Source organism: Hyperolius riggenbachi, chromosome 6, assembly GCF_040937935.1.
Source record: "Hyperolius riggenbachi isolate aHypRig1 chromosome 6, aHypRig1.pri, whole genome shotgun sequence".
NCBI classification, from domain to species: Eukaryota; Metazoa; Chordata; class Amphibia; order Anura; family Hyperoliidae; genus Hyperolius; species Hyperolius riggenbachi.
In genome coordinates, this window is record NC_090651.1 from 330,781,147 (window position 1) to 330,803,145 (window position 21,999).

At 43.0% G+C, this 21,999-nt stretch overlaps 1 protein-coding gene across 7 annotated transcripts in view; it reads left to right on the top strand.

Annotated features, from left to right (window-relative positions):
• The window catches only part of ARHGEF1 (Rho guanine nucleotide exchange factor 1), a 173,291-nt gene that overhangs the window by 98,358 nt on the left and 52,934 nt on the right, over window positions 1-21,999 (top strand). For 5 of the 7 annotated variants that reach the window (XM_068241440.1, XM_068241441.1, XM_068241443.1 and 2 more), the window contains 6 exons: window positions 3,535-3,564; window positions 9,735-9,837; window positions 11,817-11,895; window positions 13,699-13,731; window positions 16,747-16,911; window positions 17,943-18,048. In XM_068241440.1, coding sequence (XP_068097541.1) covers window positions 3,535-3,564; window positions 9,735-9,837; window positions 11,817-11,895; window positions 13,699-13,731; window positions 16,747-16,911; window positions 17,943-18,048 — 516 coding nt within the window. The remainder of the gene's footprint in view (window positions 1-3,534; window positions 3,565-9,734; window positions 9,838-11,816; window positions 11,896-13,698; window positions 13,732-16,746; window positions 16,912-17,942; window positions 18,049-21,999) is intronic. The other 2 variants (XM_068241442.1, XM_068241444.1) reach the window with 1 other exon arrangement.

Here is a 21,999-nt window from a genome sequence, read left to right on the forward strand (position 1 = left end):
ATCAACCATACTGAGTATGATTCCTTAATAAAGCTGTTCGCTTTGTCAGTGGAATCAGAATCACTAGATATATAGCTACCTTAAAAGTGACTATCCACGTTTGTTAATAGAAGTAATCTTCTCAGTTCAGATTTTTTCATCACAAGAGATTTTTCAAATACAAATGTATTGTTAATTGTTAAAATGGCTGTGTTGGCAGAGAACGCCACATGCCTAGCTTTCTGCTAGCAAGGTTAGTATTGGGTGTGGCAGTTTTCTGGTTGGTGCAGGTGATGCTATTCCGAGGTTATAATTCTTTCTGATATGTGCAGCCACTTTCACATGCAGGAAGAGGAGCATTCCTGGGATTATGTTTGCCAGTCTGTAGTTTACACAGAGCTTCAAGGTTTAGGCTTCTTTCATAGTGAGACATTACAGGCGCACGTTAGAGCAGCCTGTAACACAGCTCACCGCACAGCAATGAAAGATCAATGGGCTGTTCACAGTGCCCACGTTGCGTTACATTAAAACGCAGCAGCTAAAAACAAAGTGCTGCATGCTGTGCGTTCTACGCGGCTAAGCTGCGTTAGACTGTTTGCACATGCTCAGTGATATTGGAGGAGGAGGTCTCCCCTCCTCCTCCGCGGCCAGGCACATGGCTAATTAATATTCACTGCACGGTGTGACGTGCAGTGTTTACTTCCTGGAGCGATTGGCCGGCGGGACCACGTGATGCCGCATGCGCCCCAGAGTACTCATCACGGCATCGCACGACGCATGAAGAGCCGCTTAACCCGGCTCGATCGGACGTCCAGCTTCTAGCCCACTATGCGTTGCGTTAGGTGCACGTTATGCGACCTTAACGTAGCATCCAACACAACGTCTTGGTGTGTAAGTAGCCTTAAAGGATACCCAAAGTGACATGTGACATGATGAGATAGACATGGGTATGTGCAGTGTCTAGCACATAAATAACTATGCTGTGTTCCTTTTTTTTTCTCTGCCTGAAAGAGTTAAATATCAGGTAGGTAAGTGGCTGAATCAGTCCTGACTCAGACAGGAAGTGACTACAGTGTGACCCTCACTGATAAGAAATTCCAACTATAAAACCCTTTCCTAGCAGAAAATGGCTTCTGAGAGCAGGTAAAAAGGGTCAACAGTTCATAGATTTTAGCTCTGGCATACTGCAATGAATGTGGCATTGAGCAAAAACAATAAAACAGTTAAAACATAAAAAGTAGATTTAAACATAAAATAAAACTGTGGAATATCTTAAAAAGTCATTTTAGGAGAAGGAAGATGGATACAATTGTTTATTTCATTCATTTATTTTTGGCTTTGGGTGTCCTTTAAGGATTCCTTTGTGAAAGATACGGCAATTTCAGTGTCCAGGCTCATTAGGACATTAGGGTGCATTATGAAATGGGATACTCATTTTTTTCAACTATATATTATAAAGTAATTCCAGTACCACTAATACACGTCATAGCACATTTTCACGACTCCTGGGTCGCAGCTTGGCTTCCTATTGGAGTAAGCTAACGGAGGCGGAGAGTGGCAGGGGGAGCATCTTATTGAGAGAGCGATGTGGAGGAGGCTGATTGACAGCCTCAGGAAAACAAAGCAGGTTAGCAAAATGCAGATTGTCGCTAGCCTGGCGATCTTTTAAGGGGGGCAGCAGAGCGCAGGGGTGCTGGCAATGGCAATAAAATGACCCAGAGGCATGTCATTGTGCACATGACATGCCTCTGGGTCCTATCAGGATTTTAGTATGCCACCTCGGGTTCTCTTTAAGCAATACCAGTTGCCTGGCAGCCCTGCTGATCTATTTGGATGCAGTAGTGTCTGAATAACACCAGAAACAAGCATGCAGCTGATCTTGTCAGTTCCGACATTAATGTCGGAAACATCTGATTTGCTGCATGCTTGTTCAGGGTCTATGGTTGAAAGTATTAGAGGCAGAGGGTCAGCAGGACAGCCAGGCAAAAAAACATAGCAGCCTCCCTACAGTTTTTTCTTTTAATCAAAAATTCTGATTGGCTGTTCTTGGCAACTTTTCCACTTGCACTGCAGGTTTCATTGTACCCATTCTGGTATTTTCTGTGCCGGCTCGGGGCCCTGGGGTGTGAATTTGCTGGGGGAAGGGCCAGTTACCCCTTGCCCCGGGGCCCCATCGAGGGTTGAATCCGCCCTGTTGCCACCTGCGATAAATATCAGAATGTAAATCAGGGGGAGGATAGAGTTTACAATGGGCAAACACTGGGGCTCAGCCACACTATAAGCGCTTTTCTGGGCACTTGTGATCGATTTTTACAAAATATTAATGAAAGTGAATGGGAGCGATGTTTAAAAAGCACTCCCAACGCTGACACGTTGCTTGCACACTCTGCTCCACAAGCCAGGGAACACAGCTAGTCTTGAGCAGTGTACTCTGCCAGTAACAAAAACCTGCTCCACCATCCATTCTGCTCCACTCACTCTCATATAAGCCGGGGGGCTTATATGCGAGTCAGGGGAGCAGAATGGATGGTGGAGCAGGTTTTGTTACTGGCAAAGGAGCATAAGGATCATGCACTTGTGATCCTGCTCTTGCCAGCTGGCTCACGGCTGTATCCATGCCCCCTCCCCCCCCATCCCCTGCAACATGGTGTGCAGAGTACACTGCTCAAGACTAGGTTTGTTCCCTGGCTTGTGGAGCGGAGTGTGCAAGCAACGTGTCAGCGGTACAATGATCGGGGATTCTTCCTGTGTGTTGATCGCTGTCTTATATCTGATGCCATCTAGTGGCATTTTGAGACACAGCTGTATCATCCTTGGGGCACATCTGGCTATGGGGAGGGGACTGACTTGTACTGGGGCCCATCTGGCTACTGTTAAAAGAGCTATATTGGGAAGGGGGATAATACATGGGTCAATCACTTTTTCCAGGTTTCTTAGTGAAAAGTGGGTACCTCGGCTTATATGCGAGTATATACGGTAGTTGAGGCTTTATTTGCAAAGACTTAAAGATTCTATTATTTAAATGAGAATGTAATTTGAGCAGTGTTTGGGTGAGCTATACTGCAAGTATTTATAGAGAACATGCAGTGAGAGCGATATGGAGGCCGCCATATTCATTTCCTTTAAAACAATACCAGATCTCTCTGACATCCATAGTGTCTGAATCACACACCTGAAATAAGCATGCAGCTAATCTAGTCAGACTTCAGTCAGAAACATCTGATCTGCATGCTTGTTCAGGGTCTATGGCTGAAAGTTTGAGGTAGAGGATCAGCAGGACAACCAGGCAATGTGCATTGTTTAAAATAAATGTCTGCCTCCCATATCCCTCTCACTTCAGGTGTGGTTTATAAAGGGACCTGCTGCATGAGTCTTAAAACAGTTTTCCAGTTGTACTCCTTTCCTTACACAAGAGGGCAGCATTGCGATATAGAACGCATACATGTGCACTGTTTTCTAGATTCCGCTGTGTCCTTTTATCTCCTGCATTTCATTACTGGTCACTCAACAACGCATTTTCTAATTCTTCTTTTTTTCTTTTTTTTTTTTTAACAGCCCAAGCATCTCTCCAGACAAGGAGAAAAGGTATTGTTTCATGTTTTAAACATATTTATTGCAAGGACCAGATGCTGCATGCATGGAATAAGTACATTTTGAAGTAAACCAGAGGTGAGAGGAGGCTGCCCTATTTGTTTCCTTTTATACAATACCAGTTGCCTGTCAGCCCTGCTGGTCTATTTGGCTGTAGTAATGTCTGAATCACACCAGAAACAAGCAAGCAGCTAATTCTGTCAGATCGGACAATGTCAGAATCGCCTCATCTGCCGCATGCTTGTTTAGGGTCTATGGCTAAAAGTGTTAGGGGCAGAGGATCAGTAGGACTGCCAGGCAACTGGTATTGCTTAATAATAAATAAATTTGGCAGCCTCCATATAGCTCTCACATTGGGTTCACTTTAAGTATTATTATTAAGCCTAAAGGTGCCCATGCACTCATCGATTCTCCCATTTGATTCCCTGAAGATTCAGTTCATTTGCTGGGAATCAATTCCCCATGTCAGATCGCTTGAATTTTGATCGATTTTGACCAAAAATCAAACAGATTTATTGATCGGACAGGATGGGAAATGTTGGTCTGTCAGGGGTGTGGGTTGAGAACGGTGGTAGATGGATGGCCCATAGCTCTGCTCAGCTCAGCATGGAACAGTGCAATGCACGGGTTTGATCGATATTCAATAGATTCCCTGCTGGAATCTATTAGAAATGGATGTGGATGTGGCAGTGTATGATAGGAATCGATTTCTTCTGAATCAGTTTTTTTTTTAAAGGGAATAGATCGTTTTGGAACATTGTTTGGAAATCTACAGGGGTTGGACAAAATAATGGAAACATCTAACATTTTGGCATCATAATCTTTGAATATGTTTTAAGCAATCAAAACTTGACATATGTTAGTTTTTTTTGTTTAGTATTTTTGTTATTCGCTATGTTTAACCTCCCTGGCGGTAAGCCCGGCACAGTGTCTGGCTAGCCGCCGCAGGGGATCGCATTGCCCCGGGAGGATTTTTTTCATTAAATGTGTTTAGTTTTCTTTGGCTAGCTACCTAGACCCCCAAATGTCTCCGCTCTCCCCCCATTCCCTGCAGCAATACATACCCCCAGGGATACCGCAATGGCGCAGCTCCACGCTTCGCTATGCTATGGGGATCATCGGGACTGCACATGACGTCATGTCCGATCGTCACCATAGCGACGACTGAAGCTAGTTGGGAAGCTGCGGCTCTTGTGGGATCGCGGACGGGTACGTGTTGCCGTCGGCGATCGGGGGGAGCAGATAGGTGCCGGGGACTTGGGGGGCACAGGTAGCTAGCCTAGAGCTAGCTACAAGGTTAAAAACAAGTTTTATTCTAAAAATCACTCCCGTGGACGCAGCCTCATAAACTGCGTATCGCCAGGGAGGTTCATTAAAATAATTGTTTTTTACAGATATTTAACCTCTTGAGGACTGCAGGGCTAAACCCCCCTAATGACCAGGCAATTTTTAGTTTAAAAGGCCACTGCAGCTTTAAGGCCAAGCTGCAGGGCCGCACAACATAGCACACGGGTGATCCCCCCCCCCCCCTTTTCTCCCCACCAACAGAGCTCTCTGTTGGTGGGGTCTGATCGCTCCCCCCATGTTTATTTTTTTTTTAATAAATATTTGTGTTGCTGTTTTAAAAAAAAAAAAAACCTCTTCCTTTAAATCCCTTCCCTCCCTCGCTCCCTCCCTCCCTCCCCACAGCCGGCCAATTACGGCGATCGGCTGTCATAGGCTTCTGCCTATGAGAGCCGATCGCTCTCTTGTCCCCCAGGGGGACAGCCGTGTCACACGGCTGTCCCCAGTGCAGCGCTGCTGCTGATCGCAGCGCTGCACAGAGTAAATAGACGGCGATCACGCCGTCTAACAGTCTCCCGAGCGGCAACAGCCGCTCGGAGACTGAAGGCGGGGCGGAGCTCCGCCCCCCAAGCAGGAGATGCGCGCGATCTCCTGCAAGACAGAGCCCCAGGACTTTACGCCAATTGGCGTTAGGCGGTCCTGGGGCTGCCGCCGCGGCCACGCCTACTGGCGTGACGCGGTCGGCAAGAGGTTAAACAAAAGTTGGTTATAATTTATAAAAATGGCAGACTTTCAAACAGGCCAAATTGTTGGTGCTCCTAAGGCAGGCGCTACTGTAACTGAAACTGCCCGAATGCTTGGCATTTCAAGAGGTACTGTCTCACATAATGACTGCCTTTGAAAGAGAAGGAAAAACATCCCCAGCAAAGCACAGTTGTGGTCAAAAGTCGAAGTTGCCTGAGAGGGACCGTCGGACTCTAAATCGAATTGTTAGAAAAGCTCGCAAGACCACGGCTCCTAAAATCACTGCAGAGCTGAATAAATACCCTACAGAACCCAGTTTCCACAAAAACTGTTCTTCAGGAGCTGCACAAATCTGGATTCCACGGAAGAACTGCCATTAGAAAACCTCTGCTCTCAAAGACAAATGTTTCAAAGCGTTTAGAGTGGTGTAGAAACCACCAGAATTGGTCCCTCGAGCAGTGGAAAAATGTGATTTTTCTCTGACTAATCATTGTTTACCTTACTTCCGACCTTCGGCCGAGTGTACGTTTGGAGACAGCGGAAAGAAGCATTTCATTCAGACTGCCTTCTCCCAACCGTAAAACACAGCAGGGGTTTTGTGATGATCTGGGATGCTATTTCTTGGAAATCCGCCGGGCCAATGATTTCCCTTCATGGAAGAGTTACATTAACACATACATTTTTACGCGTTAGTGGTGAAACGCGTAAATTTTTGTTCCTGCACTAGCTGGAATGCGTAAAAATGTATGCAATGTGGCCCTGACCTCCGAGGTCAGAAAGCTGCCAGCGGGGGACTGGAGCAGCAGTGAGTGACTACGAGGGCACAGGATGGCTACATGGGGCTGGTAGAAGCCCCAGGTAAGTGAATCTCATTTTTTTTTTTTTGCTTGAACCTTCCCTTTAAAGCGGACCCAAACCAAACATTTTTTTAATTCAAAATATTTAGTTGCACCACTCTGACACATACAAAGATAAATAAACACTCCTTTAAGCCTATGAGCATTTCAGTGCATGCTTTTCACCCTTCTCTTTTCATAACTAGGGTTATACAGGTGGCAGCCATTACTTCTGAGCTTAGTAGGAGGTTTTAGATCATGGGTATGTTTGTCATCAGCTACCCTCCCTCACAGGGGCATAGTCTCTGTGAAATCTCACACAAGCTGAGATCACCTCCCCTGTGACATCATCAGTAGCAGCCTGTGTTTTGTTTTTTATCTCCTCCACCAGTTTGCCAGAAAAATCCCGGCAATATGAAAGGAAGGGAGGGATTCCTCCAATAAATGTAAACTATTTTATATTTGTCATCATGCAGCTGAAAAAGGGCTATTTATCATTATAATTTAGAAGATATTATTTCTGAAATCTTGTATTTTTAATTTGGGTCCAATTTAACAACCAAGACTATTTAGTAATTTTGGGCGACCAAGTTCATCCTATCGTTCAAAAACTGTTTCCAGCGGGGAATGCCATCTTTCAAGATGATATTACCCCAATCCATACAGCTAGAATTGTTAAAGAATGGCACGAGGAACATTCTAATGAAGTTGAGCATCTCCTCTGGCCACCACAATCCCCAAACCTCAACATTGTTGAGCATTTATGGTCGTTATTACAGATTCAAGTAAGAAGTCAATTTCCGCCGCCATCATCTCTAAAAGAACTGGAGGGTGTTTTAACTGAAGAATTGGCTAAAATTCCTTTGGAAACAATTCACAATTTGTGTGAATCAATACCTCGGAGAATTGAGGCTGTAATTGCTGAAAAAGGTGGACCTACACCATATTAAAATATATTTTGTTGATATTCAAGGTGTTTCCATTATTTTGTCCAACCCCTATATAAGTGTATGCCCAGCTTGAGACTGCCGCCGCCATCTGTAGGTGTTCCGTGTTTTTGCATCCATATGCCACGGGCGTCTAAAAGCTTTTTCATACAAAACTACTTCCACCTGCACCGGACCTCTGTAGGGTTTTCGTGTCCGCATATTCCTGTGCCACGAACATCTACAAGTAGTGATGCTCAACTCCGACTCGGATGAAATCTGGATAGTAGGTATCTGGATTTGATCAGGTTAAATTCAAATCACCTGTGCGGAGTGGGCAGAGGGGTTAATCTTACCTATCTGACGTCTTCTTAGGCCCGTATCTCGGCGCCTCCCACCATGCGGTCCATGCGCGTCACGTGACTACAAACACTTCCTCCTTCAACCCGGAATGAGGAAGTGTTTGTAATCACGTGACCGCCGCGTGGACCGCATCGTGGGAGGCGCCGAGGGACGGACCTAAGAAGACGTCAGATAGGTAAGATTAACCCCGCCCACCCCGCACAGGTTATTTGAATTTAACCTGATCAAATCCGGATAACAACTATCCGGATTTCATCCGAGTCGGAGTTGAGCCTCACTATCTACAAGGCGTTTAGTGCAAAGTTTTGGCTTAGGGCCAACTTTCTACTTTACTGGAAATACGCAAAGAATTAGAAGTTGATGCAAAAATATGCAAATATTTACTGCAAATCTATGCAGCCTGAATATGGACCAGTGAAATGCTTTCACTGCAAGATTTGATTCATCCATTTGACAATAGATTTTCATAATAATTATGGTAATAAGCATATGTGCTACCTTAGGCCACTTCCCTTTGTACTAAGACCAAATTGCACTCCTACTAGGTATCCTAAAACACAAAGCCTCTATATATTTGCTGCATACTACCCCTCCTCCTGCCCCCCCACCCCCCCCTTTCCCTTTAGATTGTAAGCTCGCAAGGGCAGGGCTCGCTCCCCATTTGTGTCTTGGTAACCATTATACATTTTATTCATCATGTTCATTTTATCACTGTCATTACCAATTCTATAATTTGTATTTTGTATCATCCTTTGTATTTTGTCACTAATTATGTATCTTGTATTTTGGTGTACACCATTGTCTGTATTATTATGTACCCCATGTTTGTTTCTTACTTTGTACAGCGCCACGGAATATGTTGGCGCTTTATAAATCAATAATAATAATTCTGTATCATACTAATTAGCAAATTCTCATACATCTCAAGTTTATTTCCATCTCCATAACAATCCTACTGACTGTTGTTACATATAAATTTGGGCAAGACATGTAATAAACACAATACAAACCTAGCTGGAACTGGCATGTTGCATTTGTAAAAAAAATAGCTGGCAGGCTAAAGGATAAACTTTATTTATAAAGTGCCAACATATTACAGAAACACTGTACACAAGATAATGGAGACCATGCATCATTAAAGGGAACCAAGCACCACTTTTGTTACCTAGTTTCTAATGGCAATAGGAGCTGCCATGTTCACCCCTCCCCTACTAGCTGCCTATTATATATCCAGGGGAAGGTGTGAAGATAGCATCAGTGGCTTCTGTAAACTCTTTGAAGAACAGTGTCCTATCTCTCCAACCCCCTGCTGATGAAAGGTTTTGTTTATCTGCTAATGTGTGCAATAAAATAATTATAGCAGTGCTTATCTGTTCTGCAGTTGGAAATGCCTTGGAAGTAGCAGGAAATAGGGTAATAAAGGCCTCTGCTAAACCTTTACATGTAAAATGGGTTCTTAAAAAATAGTACTTGGTTCACTTTAAAAAATGGTACACAGCATAGTAATATAACGCAAATAATGGTGTGCAGATTGCAGTGTAGAGATTAAGATAGCAGACGAGTCCACTGAGTGACGGAAAAGAGCAGATGAGCTCTCAGATACAATTATATTGTTTGTTTGTTTTTTTTCCATTTTGAGATAAGTTGGTTACTGTAGATAAAAAGGACTTCTCACGATCCTGTTGACACTGCACAATTCAGCAAAGGCACACAGACTAGGAGTAAAAAAAATAAAAAATAGTGGTCATACAGGGACCTATTTTTGAAAAAAAAAAAGTGTTTCCATACAGCATATATTTTTTGATGTTCCAATTCACTTGAAAGGTCTGATTTTTACCTTCATAATATAAGCCAGGTCAACACTGAGTTTGGTCAGTTCTATGTGCAGCTGAGCGTGTCGCAGTGCTGAAATAGATCACAGACCAGACCATGATGACCAGGAGATGTTCTGATGGCCTCAGTTTTCCTTCTTTCCATGGTTTCAGTAACGCTCTTGATTTGCTCTTCACAGTTCTGCTATTGTTCATGCCATCATCACCTACATGAAGCATCTCGGGGTGAAGACCAAGGCGGCGGATAGCAAGAAACAAAAGAGTGGCTTTTTCAGGAAAATGGTGAGATGTAAACCAATAGAATTGGCATTACAGACCTGAAGCCCAATATACAAGTAACCTTCCTTACAAGAATTACAAGCACATTGCTGTTCTGCCTCTGCCAAACGTACTTTGTTGGTTTTGGGTGGAAAATGGTTGTCTGTGTCACCGTTATGTAGATTTTTACTCATTTCCTGTCTGTGGGACTTCCGTTTGGCATCCATTGTTTTAACCTTTTAGCAGCTAGATAGTGCAGAATGTTTCCTGCCCTGGGAAAGTGTATCTTCCCCAGCTTGGCAAGCTCAGCCATGTATGCAGAGTGGGCGGCAGGGAGCTTTTATAGTTACCTGTCCGGACAGGTGGTTCGCTTCTTCTCTTCTCCACCACAGTGGTGATTTAATTCCAACATGTCTTCTCAGTTCCGACCACATAATATGACGTGATCGGGATCCAGGAGACCATGGCCTCAATTCACTAAGCTTATCTCCTGTCTTTAATAACGTTTCTAGAGTGATCACCATGATGATGTGGCATGTCGTATTCTGGAAACATTTTACCTCAGGCAAACCTAAAGTTAACTCTTCTGTCTTTAAGTTAACTCTTCAATTTAAAGTGGATCCGAGATGAACTTTTACACATTGCTTAATTGTGTTCCTTTCCTATTGTTTATAGAGCATTCCTCAAGCCAAATACTTCTTTGTTTTTGTTTTAATACTCTAATTCCCTATAAACTAAATAAACCACAATCACAGGTTTTTAGAGAGCCTTGGCAGTAGCAAGAGCTCCTGGGAGCTCAGTCTGGGCAGGAGGAGGAGGCGTTACTAGCCATTGATTTCAGAGGCGGAGGGAGGAGGGGGGATTAGGTTTTTTTCACAGGCTTAGTAATCAAGATACAGATAAGCCTGCCTCTGTGTAATGTTTACAAACAACATGTGGTACGCGTACCCCAGGGGGTACTTCTGATGGTTCCAGGGGGTACTCGGGTTTGATATACTTAACCAAGAATAACAAATTTAGAGTTTTAGAAAATTATAAATCTTATTTAAACTACACTAAATTTGTATTTTAGGTAATCAAAAGCAATGGTAAATGCTTGGAAATTGTTTAGAACCAATTATCATGTACTACAATTAAATAAATATTTGTCAAGGGGTACTTGGGATAATGTTTATGTTAGGGGGTACTTGGTGAGTACAGGGTTTTAAAAGGGGTACATACCAATAAAATGTTGAGAAACCCTGCTCTATGGAACCGAGCTTCCCTCTCCTTAGGTGGGTATCTGCCTTTTTTTTTTTTTTTTTTTAAATGGGTTCCCTTTCACTTTAAGGAATGAAGAGATAAGATAACTCTCTTACTGTGTGGTGGTACGTTTTCTCTTGCCTTATTATCTCCAGCATGTTACAGTGCCAACAAGTATTGGAAGAGGGATGATAGAAGAGTCTTCTCTTTCTCCCTCGTAATCACTTCTTGAACATTTGACTTTCATCTAAAGTCAATTTTTTATACAGGAATAGGCAGGCTTACTGCAATGTTTCCTCCCATCACCTTCCCATTCACTTCTCTGCCCTGCCCCTTTCACATATTAGAGGGCGGAGAAGAGGAGAGAAGAGGAAGGAACAGAAGGGTGATAGGAAGAAACATCATTATGAGCCTGTCTGAAAATTTGACTTTAATCAAAATGCAGATTTTTCAAGGAGAGGTTACAGAGATTGGGCAGAATAAGGAGAGGAACTTGCCACACAAAGAGCTATGTGGATCCAGCATGGGTATATCTCTAAGCTTCCCTTACGTAGCTTTGCCTCAGCTCAGGTATCCTTTCATATAAACCATGCTTTGAACCTTCGAGCAATGAACCTTTGGCTGATTGTCCTCTCTGTGTCTTTTCAAGTCTGGACATCCTAGACCACACGCAGTAGCATGTCCTTACTTGTTGAACTTGCTCAGCTGCCTCTATTTTATTTCAGCGGTATCCTTAAACTCTTCTCTTCTTCTATACGTAGGTTTCTACTAAGACGTTAGATGACCCACCAAAGACCAAGAAACCGTTCAGCATCTGGAACCGCAATGAGACTCCTCCTAGTGAGTATTGGTGGAGAGTGCAACTATGCGGGTGTTGGTCATAACAGCCAGTTAGATCTCAACCATCATTTCTCTTGGCTAGAAAATGAGCAGTCACCTTTGTTTTTTTTTTCTTTCATCCTAAATTCTAAGTGTTAAGAAAATATACTGTATTTATTTATTATTATTTATTGTTTAAAAGGAAATAAATATGGCAGCCTCCACATCCCTTTAAAATACAGCCATGTCATTTGTATTGTTCCGCTTACAGGAATGACTCCATTCTGTGTTGTTTTGTATTGCTGAAGCGCTGATATGGGTGTTTGAATCTCTTAAAAGTCGTCTAAAATAATCAATCTTATCTCGTATGAGGCATGGATTGTAAACAAAAAATATTGGACACGAATGATGACGCATTTCACAGGTCTCATCCGCTTCATCGGGTCAATAAGGCAGTGTCTGCTTGATGAAACATGGAGCTCTGAGTCAATGGTGTTTCATCTAACAGACACTGAAGATGCAGACAATGCCCGTGAAATTAGTGTTGTTTGGGTCCAATAAACTATTTTTTACCATCAATTTCCCATCGGAAGTAAGCTTGTTTATTTTTAACACCTGGGGAACCTCCTCCACTCATCCCATGCAAAAGCTGGCGGATTCACTTCACTCTATAAACAGCTGGGTATAGCTCGAGAAGCACTGCTTTATTATATATGTATGCAAAAATATTATCTTCTTTGCTAGACCTAATGGTGTGTACGATTTGTCTTCCTCTGTAGAGGTTTCTGTGTTTTCTATCTGTCAGCTTCCTCCTCTCTCTCCCCCGGTTTTGTAAAAAAACGAGCTTCTGGTGCATGACTGTGGGTCTCTGCCAGGGGTATCTCTTGCTCAAGCAGAACTCACTTTCTATATAATGTGGAAATGACCAGTTTAAGGGCCCTTTTCCACAGTTGATAAACAAGAGTGGGGACACCGAGAGCCCAATATAGTGTAGTAAGCAAAACAATAGTTTGAAATTGAAAAGTATATAGTGTATATACTCACAAAAGTGGGTTACCTCGTAGGTAACCACTGTACAGGCAGGTGAGGAGATTAGACCTGTCCTCGCTCAGGATTAAAAGTCGCTCTCTGTAGATCAGGAAAAAAGAGATGGGGATCGACTCCTCCACCGGGGTGGATATTGGTAATATAGGAGTGAACAGAGGCGTCAGCAGGATAAAAGGTACTAAAACATTTTAAAGTCCTCAGGTGGTGGTGGTGGACTCACCACCTTGAAGTAGACAAGATACTGTCAGCTTTTTAACAACAAAAGGTTTATTTATATACTCCAGACAACCATGCAACGCGTTTTGCAGGTGTATTCCCGCTTCCTCAGGCAATAACAAATAGGAGTACACGCAGTACAGTCTCAAGGTCACGATAAACGCTTATCGTGACCTTGAGACTGTACTGCGTACCTATTAATGTACTTCATTGACTCAATACTGCTTTCCACGGGAGGGGGAGTTGCACATAGCAGCATATGGAATAAGGCATCACGTGGGCAATTTGAAAGGGGAAGAGGAAAGTTACTGAATGAGGTGGATAACTAGTTCGATTAGTAATGGATAGGACGTGATGAATATATTTCTAGAGTTCTCCTGTAAGTCTCAGAGATGTTTGGCTGTTGGTTCATCCACAAGATGGCTGCCAGCTGTTTGTGCCTGCGATGACTCCATGTTGTTGCTAAGCGATGTACAGGGTGTGTGGGTGGTGTGGCTCTGTCCTAGCTTGCCTTCATGCATTGTTTTTTTCTTCTCCCTGCTCCTCCCGTCTCTTTCACAGATGTTGATCCCAAGCCGAAGGTTGAGCCCGAAGGTATCTTCTATAATTAACTCTTTTTTTTTTCCTCCTCCCCTAATCAACCCTGCATCTTGCCTTGTCCATGTCTCCGCTGACCCATATGCATGACGGAATGTACTGAAATGTCACAACTTAAGGGGAGGTTTGAAGCATGGGGAGGGACACCTCTTACTAATGTCTTTATAAAGAATTATTGACTCCTTGCCTTGTGACTGTTAAGTTTACAAGCCTCAGTCCCACTGCCTGCCTGACACAGTGAAGAAGTGTCCACCTGTTCAGTTGTTTAAAGAGACAGTGAAGCGAAAAAACAAATATGATATAATGAATTGGTTGTGTACTATGAATAATTACTAGAAGATTAGCAGCAAAGAAAATATTCTCATATTTTTATTTTCAGGTATATGGTGTTTTTTCTAACATTGCACAATACTCAGCATTCAAAATGATTCTTTCAGAGCAGTCTGTGAACTAATGACCTCTCCTCTGGCAGAGAAAAAGTAAACAGTTGGGATAATAAATGTCAGAAGACAGCCCTCTCCATGACTTTTGAAAGTCGTAGAAATGAATGGCTTTTTTGCATAGAGATAACAACTGGAGTTTCTTAACTCTTCCTGTACTGGAAACAATTAGACTGATGTATCTGATCTTAATGTTTTATTTCTTAGCTGTACTACACATACAAATCATAATATCATAATTTTTTTTTCGCTTCAGTGTCTCTTTAAGTCCTGTTTTTAAAATAGTATCCATCTGTTACCGGATAATCTTAACTGGTAAAAAATCATTGCAGTTTTCACAATGCCACATAAAAGCCATTATCCGCCCTTCCAGATCTCTCATTGTTAATAATGGTGATTAGGGCACTCTGCAGTAATTCGCACAACTGTCCTATTTGACACAGCCAGCGTTCCACAGATTTTTTGGGGGGGAAAGTTGGTCATGTGACCCTCCAGCTGGCAGCAAAGTGGATTTTTCCTGCTCCTCCTCTTCCTCTCTGTGCCATGGGGAGGCTCCTGCTTCTCCTCTTCCTCTATATGCTATGGGGAGCCTCCTGCTTTTCCTCTTCCTGTCTGTGCCGTGTGGAGCTTCCTTCCTCTCTTTATTGGTTAGCACACAAAACTGTGCAAGATTATCGCCCAAATCAATGACAAACAATCGTATTGGTTGGCTGCAGTCTGTAGAGCCATTTAGACTCAAGCATCCTGCAGCAGTAGACATCATAAAGTCTCAGGTTCCCTGCCTGGTGGACACGTATAGTATCCACAGTAGAAAAAGAATTCCAGGAGCAACTTGCTATAGCATTACAATTCCAAACTTTTAATTCAATTCCTCATAAAAATTAGCAGGTTGTAAAAAACAGATAATACTTATCCAATTTTACTGGCGGCAAAGCAGTAGTAAAGTGCAGAGTTTTACTAGATGTGTGGAGGATGTAGTGGTCGACGATCGTTTCACCCCTTGATTGGGGCTTTCGCAAGACCAGGTATCCCCTCACACTGCCATCTCATCCAATATATACCACTTTCCCCTCCCCCCAATCTGCATCCAGCCAATCACACTGGCACTTAGCGATGTCTCTCACCTGTGCTGTAGTTAATTTTCGCACCGTTTGCGCTACTGATTATGTCGTCTTCTCCTCTAACGACTTCCTATCTCTCTGGAACGCAAGTGGTATTCACTTCCGGTTCCTCCGGCTCATGCATACATTAATGGTGCCATACGTAAAAATGTACGCCTTCCGTTGCGCTGCTCCCGCCTGACATCTTATGGCCAGAAAACATATATCTTCAGCCACTAGGCTCACAAATACGGAATCACGCGTAAAAACCTCCGTGTACCATCCCGTGCTCTCCTATGACATCTTGTGGCCATTTAGGAGATTTCATGCGTACTTTGCCTACCACTTGTACGCATGGCTGTTACATCCAGGTGAGAGACATCTTATGATGAAAAAACGAATTACCCCTAGAAACCCAGGGTTAGTAAGTGTAGGACACATTCAAGGGATGAGAATTGGATACACTGGATGTGTAAACCATAACATACAATATAATACAACATAAACTGTTAAAAATAACAATGTGCTCAAACTGAACCCAAGCCAGGTATTTCATAGAACATAGACCTAAACTTATACACGAAAATACATCAGATGACCTCCATTTCATCGAGAGGGACATACTCCGCATCCGTCAAGCTATCATATACCGTAGCATACATTACCACAGGTGTACTTAGCCTCTTGTATCCTCCTTGGCATAGCCCCACCATTTCGGGCTGTTTGCCTCAGATCTCAATCATTGGCTTTTCACAATTTTCCAATCACAAATGTAATTACCGTACATATACAATTATTATAAGAAGCAGATGGAGTATCAGGTTATACTCAATGGGCCCAGTAGAAAGGAAAACCTCTCGACTACCTTGCCCTATATCACAGTGTGTAACCCAACATACTGTACTTTCTAGATCTACAAAAACATACCCATGTCTATTCCATCATTGAACCCAAGTGAACCTTCTGCATTCAATGTTATGATCCACCTACCCTCGTAGGGACACGTATAGTATAGTGGGACTGGGGCTTACAAAACTCTTTACTGAAGACATTTGTTTTTATAACTAGGGGTGGCCTGTTTTTTTTGTTTAACCTACTAACTCTTCCTTTCTTTATAATTACATTTTTAACTTTAGATTTTCTAGAAGTTTGAAAGTAGTTTGCATTGTAGTCCATTTAACCTGGATGACGGCCGGTTGTGTTCTGTTTATAAGATGGGTATATTTGTTGTGCAAAAAGGTTCCTCAAAACCAAATGCTCAGAGCAGAGAGCACTCAGCAAATTCTGTTCAATGTGAACACGGCTGGTAGACCTCTCTGTGTAGGAACTCTTGATCAGTGGTGGTTGAGCTATGTTCACTGAGTTGTAAAGAAAGCTCATTGCAAGCCCTCGGAGGAAGGGTAGCCATTAATCCATAGGACTTTTTTGGAGGTGAAGGTGTTTTTGACTAATTTTTTTTCTTATTCCTCTAGGTGAGAAGCCGGCGGTCCCAGAGAGAAAGCTCAGCTATCCACAGAGGCCCATTGACAGAAGTGACAGCAGCACTGTGAGACCCAAAACCAGCATTGATGGGTCGGAGACTGGTGTATTTGTGACTGTACACCCTCCATCCAGTGATCCCAGTGATAGCGACACAGGTTGGTTGAAGGCACAGTAAGCAATGAAAGTCTGCTATGACAGGTCTCACTTCATGGACAGTCAAACCAAACTATCAATTTTTTAAAAGTTACATACTGAGGTCACCCTATAGAAGGTCATTGTCTCCCTGTAGCAGTAAAGGTGGCCATGCATCTAGCAATGTTGGCGGCCGATTGACCTAGAGACAGATCTCTCTCTGATAGGAACATTTTACAGAAGGGAGGACCGCGCCAAGGGGTGGTGAGGCAACGTCACTAGATCGATTCCCAGTTTATGGTGGCCACAGATCTCTCTGATCGGAACTGTAGCCCCCATAAACCGGGAATCGGCCTAGTGTCGCCGCCCCCGGCACTGTCCTACTTCTGTAAAATTCAACACTGGCGTCTATTATTGGGCAGCACGGTGGCGTAGTGGGGCAGCACTCTCGCCTTGCAAACGCTGGGTCCTAGTTTCGAATCCCAGCCAGGTCAACATCTGCAAGGAGTTTGTATGTTCTCCGCGTGTCTGTGTGGGTTTCCTCTGGGCGCTCCGGTTTCCTCCCACATCCCAAAAAACATACAGATAAGTTAATTGGCTTCCCCCTAAAATTGGCCCTAGACTATGATACATGCACTACACAATACATACATAGACATATGACTATTGTAGGGACTAGATTGTGAGCCCCCTCTGAGGGACAGTTAGTGACAAGATAATATATACTCTGTACAGCGCTGCGTAATATGTCGGCGCTATATAAATACTTAAAATAAATAAATATTAGATATCCTTCTAATCCCCACACCCAAATGAATTGATCCGATCAAACAGTTCCTTTTTTGCACACCAGATGGTGCCAAACTCACACTGCAAACGGATAGAGCCCTATAAGACACATGATGATGCATGAGAAAAGCTCTTGAAATGTTGGCTTTGGTGTTTAAAGAGGAAGAAGGTGTTCTGTCCATTTCGCCTTTTAGCTTATTACGTTATATGACAGGTGTGTAATGTACCATTTAATTAAAACAACTCTCCTTCCTTCGTGCTGTAGTGTCAGAAGGAACTTCATTTGCGGATTCTACAGATGTGCCCAAAGGATCTCCTACTACAGAGCTGTGTCCAACAGAACAGCAAGAGGACAGCGCTGAGAATGACAAGTAATAGTGAAATCCTAACCTATCGATGCTGATGTCAATATGTTTGCTGCTTTTGTACACTCAGCTTCCTTGGTTGTACCGTCGCCTGCTCCCACCTCCCCCACCCGCTGATTGGATCTGTTCCTTATTCTCCTGCTTTATATTTTTCCTCTTGGTTGAGCACACTGGTTGGAATACTTTTCCTTTCTTTCTAAACCAACCATGACCTACCTTAGCCCTGGCCACTTTGGATCCAATCTCCCTCCGCTCTGCCATCTTCTGTCTTACCTTACAGTGTGTTTCCTTGATATGGAATGACATTGCTTCATACCCAGCATGCAACGCTGCAAAGCCTTCTTACTGAGGGATTCCGTCAAAGATTCTATTAAACCCAAGCAATTCTGCCTTGATCCTCCTTGCTTATTGTTCAGTTGCATCAACTATAGCTTTTTCAGGGTTCCTGACCCTCACACTCCAGCCTCCGCTCCAGCCCATGCCTTGTCCTGCCATGTATTGCATACCTTTGTTGATGTTGACCAAACCCAGATGGATGTTTCTTCATGACCAATGGATGTAGGTTATGTGTGGTCATACAGCGGCTTTCCCCTTTCGTCCGTCTGTCTGTTTGGCCTGCGTGTTCTGCAGGTTATTGTCTGAAGGTCCTCGTCCCGCCATCAGCAATTTCTGTGGGCTTCTAAAGTCCTCGTCTACTTGTCTGCTCCTCCACCTTAATTTTCCATGCTAATCCATAAGATTGATCATTAAATGTCTTCATCGTGTTGTCTTCTCATCTCATTACAACCCAACCTCTCATTACTAACAAATCTGATCTTGTTTGGTTGGGTAGAGAAGTTTGCAAACAGTCCTCTGGTTCTATCATACTTGCATGGCTTCTTGAGGAATTATATGTAATACAAGAACAGCAGCGGTGTCTACAGGGCGCAGCCGCCTAGGAAACTCTTCTGTAAACTCAAGGTTCACGTTGCGAAACAAAATATATTTTACATTTCTTTTTGGGTGGAGTGGTTAAACTGTTAGAGAGTATTTAATGTTTGCAGTTGATAACATTTGGAGGAAAAACATTATTCCAAAGGTATCATTTGCAAGTGTTATTCATATTCAGTGCTCAGAAGAATGGCCCTGTACAGAACTTTATTTTGAGTGCATATCTGTGAGCCATACTCTCCATCTTCAGTAGGTAATTGGCACACATTCTGCAAAGAATAGACACAGCAGTGGGCCTTAACGGGAACAAGTGAGTAGGTGTTGCCCAAAATATGTAAAAGATTTCAAAAAGTTCAAATGGCTGGGCGAGGTGCTATTTACAGTATCTTCTAACGGAATGCCACATGCCTCCATAGTTTGAAGAGACACTGAAGCGGAAAAAAAATATATGATATAATGAATTGGTTATGTAGTATAGATAATTACTAGAACATTAGAAGCAAAGAAAATATTCTCACATTTTTATTTTCAGTTATACAGTGTTTTTTGTATCATTCTCTAATATTTGCAGTTTACACACTACTCAGCATTCTAAATGATTTTACAGAGCAGCAGTGAACGTTTGAACCCCTTCTCTGCAGAGAAAAAGAAAATACAGTGACTGACAGTTGAGATAATAAGCTTCAAAAGACAGAACTCTCTGCGACTTTGAAAGTCGTGGAGCTCAATGGCTTTTTTGCATAGATAACAACTGAAGTTTCTTAACTCTTCCTGTACTGGAAACAATATTAGACTCCTATATCTGCTGCTGATATTTTATTTCTTAGCTGTGCTACGCATATCAATCATTATATCACAATTTTTTTTTTCGCTTCAGTGTCTCTTTAAAACACACCTGAATTGTACTGTAAAATAGTTTTCTACGTACTTTGGGCTTCATCCAGTTCTTTACCCCCTCCAAAAGATCTGCCACTAGAACTCCAGCCGTGGGCTAATGTGTATGCATGGTCCCACCTGCGGGCCTCTTTGATCACGCTCGTCCGGCACATGCACAGTTTTCAAAAGAATTGTATCGCGCATGCGATCAGGGAGGCGCATGTGCAGTAGCCCCCGATTAGAGTTCTAGCCACAGATCTTGCAAAGGGGACAGTGCACAGTGGAGGGGAACTAGAGGGCACCAAGGGATCTGAAACTCTACAGGGGCTTGGTAAATAAAAGTCTACTCTTTTTTTAATCTCATTCTGGTGCGCTTTAAAGTAACCAATTTAATTGCACCTTTTCCAGACACAGGGCCTTGTAGTATTTTTACAGCTTCCTCACGTCCAAAAATTAGGAAGAATGCCTCTCATAGACTATGTGGGGAGGTGCCATCCCATTTACGTTGTTTGTTATCTAATGTATAGCAAACATGGAATTGATATGATTGCTTTTTTACCTCTTCGATTAACGATTTGCAATTGAAAAAGGCCCTCAGTGACCAGCTCAAAAAAATGTCCCTACTCTGCCAACACTGCAGGAACTGGCTAGACACCAACACTGCTCTAAGCTGCTGCGATAGCCAGCCACCGAAAAAATCTTAACACAAGCATTTGTATGCTTTGAGCAAGATCAGCTGCACAAAATGGAAACACCTGTATAGACAAGCAGTAGGGCAGGGGTAGGGAACCTATGGCTCGGGAGCCAGATGTGGCTCTTTTGATGGCTACATCTGGCTCACAGACAAAACAGGAGGGGTTGATTCACTAAGCTACACTGCTCAAGCAGCGCAGCTTAGTGTGGCAGTGCAAGTAAAATTCTCAAAGTAGTGCACTACTCGCGCAACCCCAAAATGGACGGCTGCTCCAATTGACCCACTTTGCACCCTGTCAGATCCAGTGACTTTGTAGAACGAGATCCCCGCACTTTGATTGGCCCAATAGGCTGCCTGTCACTTGACAGGCAGCCTATTGGGCCAAAGTGTTGGTATCTCGTTCTACAAAGTGAATCAACCAAGTCAGCTAGCTAATTGTACAAGCTGTTAGTCAGTATTTCTCCTGTCTGGCTCTGGGACAAATTGCTGATGTTGATGAAACCCAAGAGAAGCTGAAGACGTGTCTGACACTTCCGCTGCCTGGCGGATCAACGTTATACACATCACCATGGCAACAGGGACGTGAGCCCTACTGTCCCAGTTTGAAACATATTGTATGGCTCTCACGGAATTACATTTTAAAATATGTGGCGTTTATTGCTCTCTCAGCCAAAAATGTTGCTGACCCCTGCAGTAGAGTGTTGTACCGTGTTAGCCATCAATAAAGGCACAAACTTTTGAATCAGGATAATTGAAAACTTCTTGCTGTGTAGACAAATGATTCGTTTAGGCGGCAGTAGTCACATGGCTATAGAAACTTGTATGTATGTTTTTCATGTACTTTAATCATGTATAATGGGTTGATGCTCTTTAAATGGATGTACAAAATACTTCAAGAACCTATGCAAGTATGAGAAAGCAAAATATGCACAGGGTCATTTTTACTTCAACTGATCCTTTAGTGAGGCATTGATCAATAGTGGCACATCCTTGCATAACTGATTTTAGTTCTCTTTTAAAATACAAGCATGGCATTCCCTTACTCCTGAGTGGGAGGGGTTTGTGATCATCACTGCTGACCACAAGCTTCTCTGTGGCCCCATAGACTTGAATATGATTTAGCACTATTGAGGTGGCGGAACTATTTTTCTAGAGAAGTGAGACATTGATTGTCCTAGCCATATGCCTCATGGTTTATATATAAATAGGTTGCTGCTGCTTTTTTTTTTTTTGCCAAGAGTTAGCATTTTTATTGTCCCTTTCTAAATAAACCCTTCAGAGTTTCTTAAGCGCTGATAACATTTACACAGGGATGATAAGCAGTAAAGGGACACAATCTACAGCTGTGGACATGGGTAAGGAAGAGTTTAGGCTGTGTTTTACCACTTGAGGGGAGAATGGACATTTTTTGTCCATGTTCCGTTCATCGCAGAACAGAGGGTGAACAGCTCCCACAT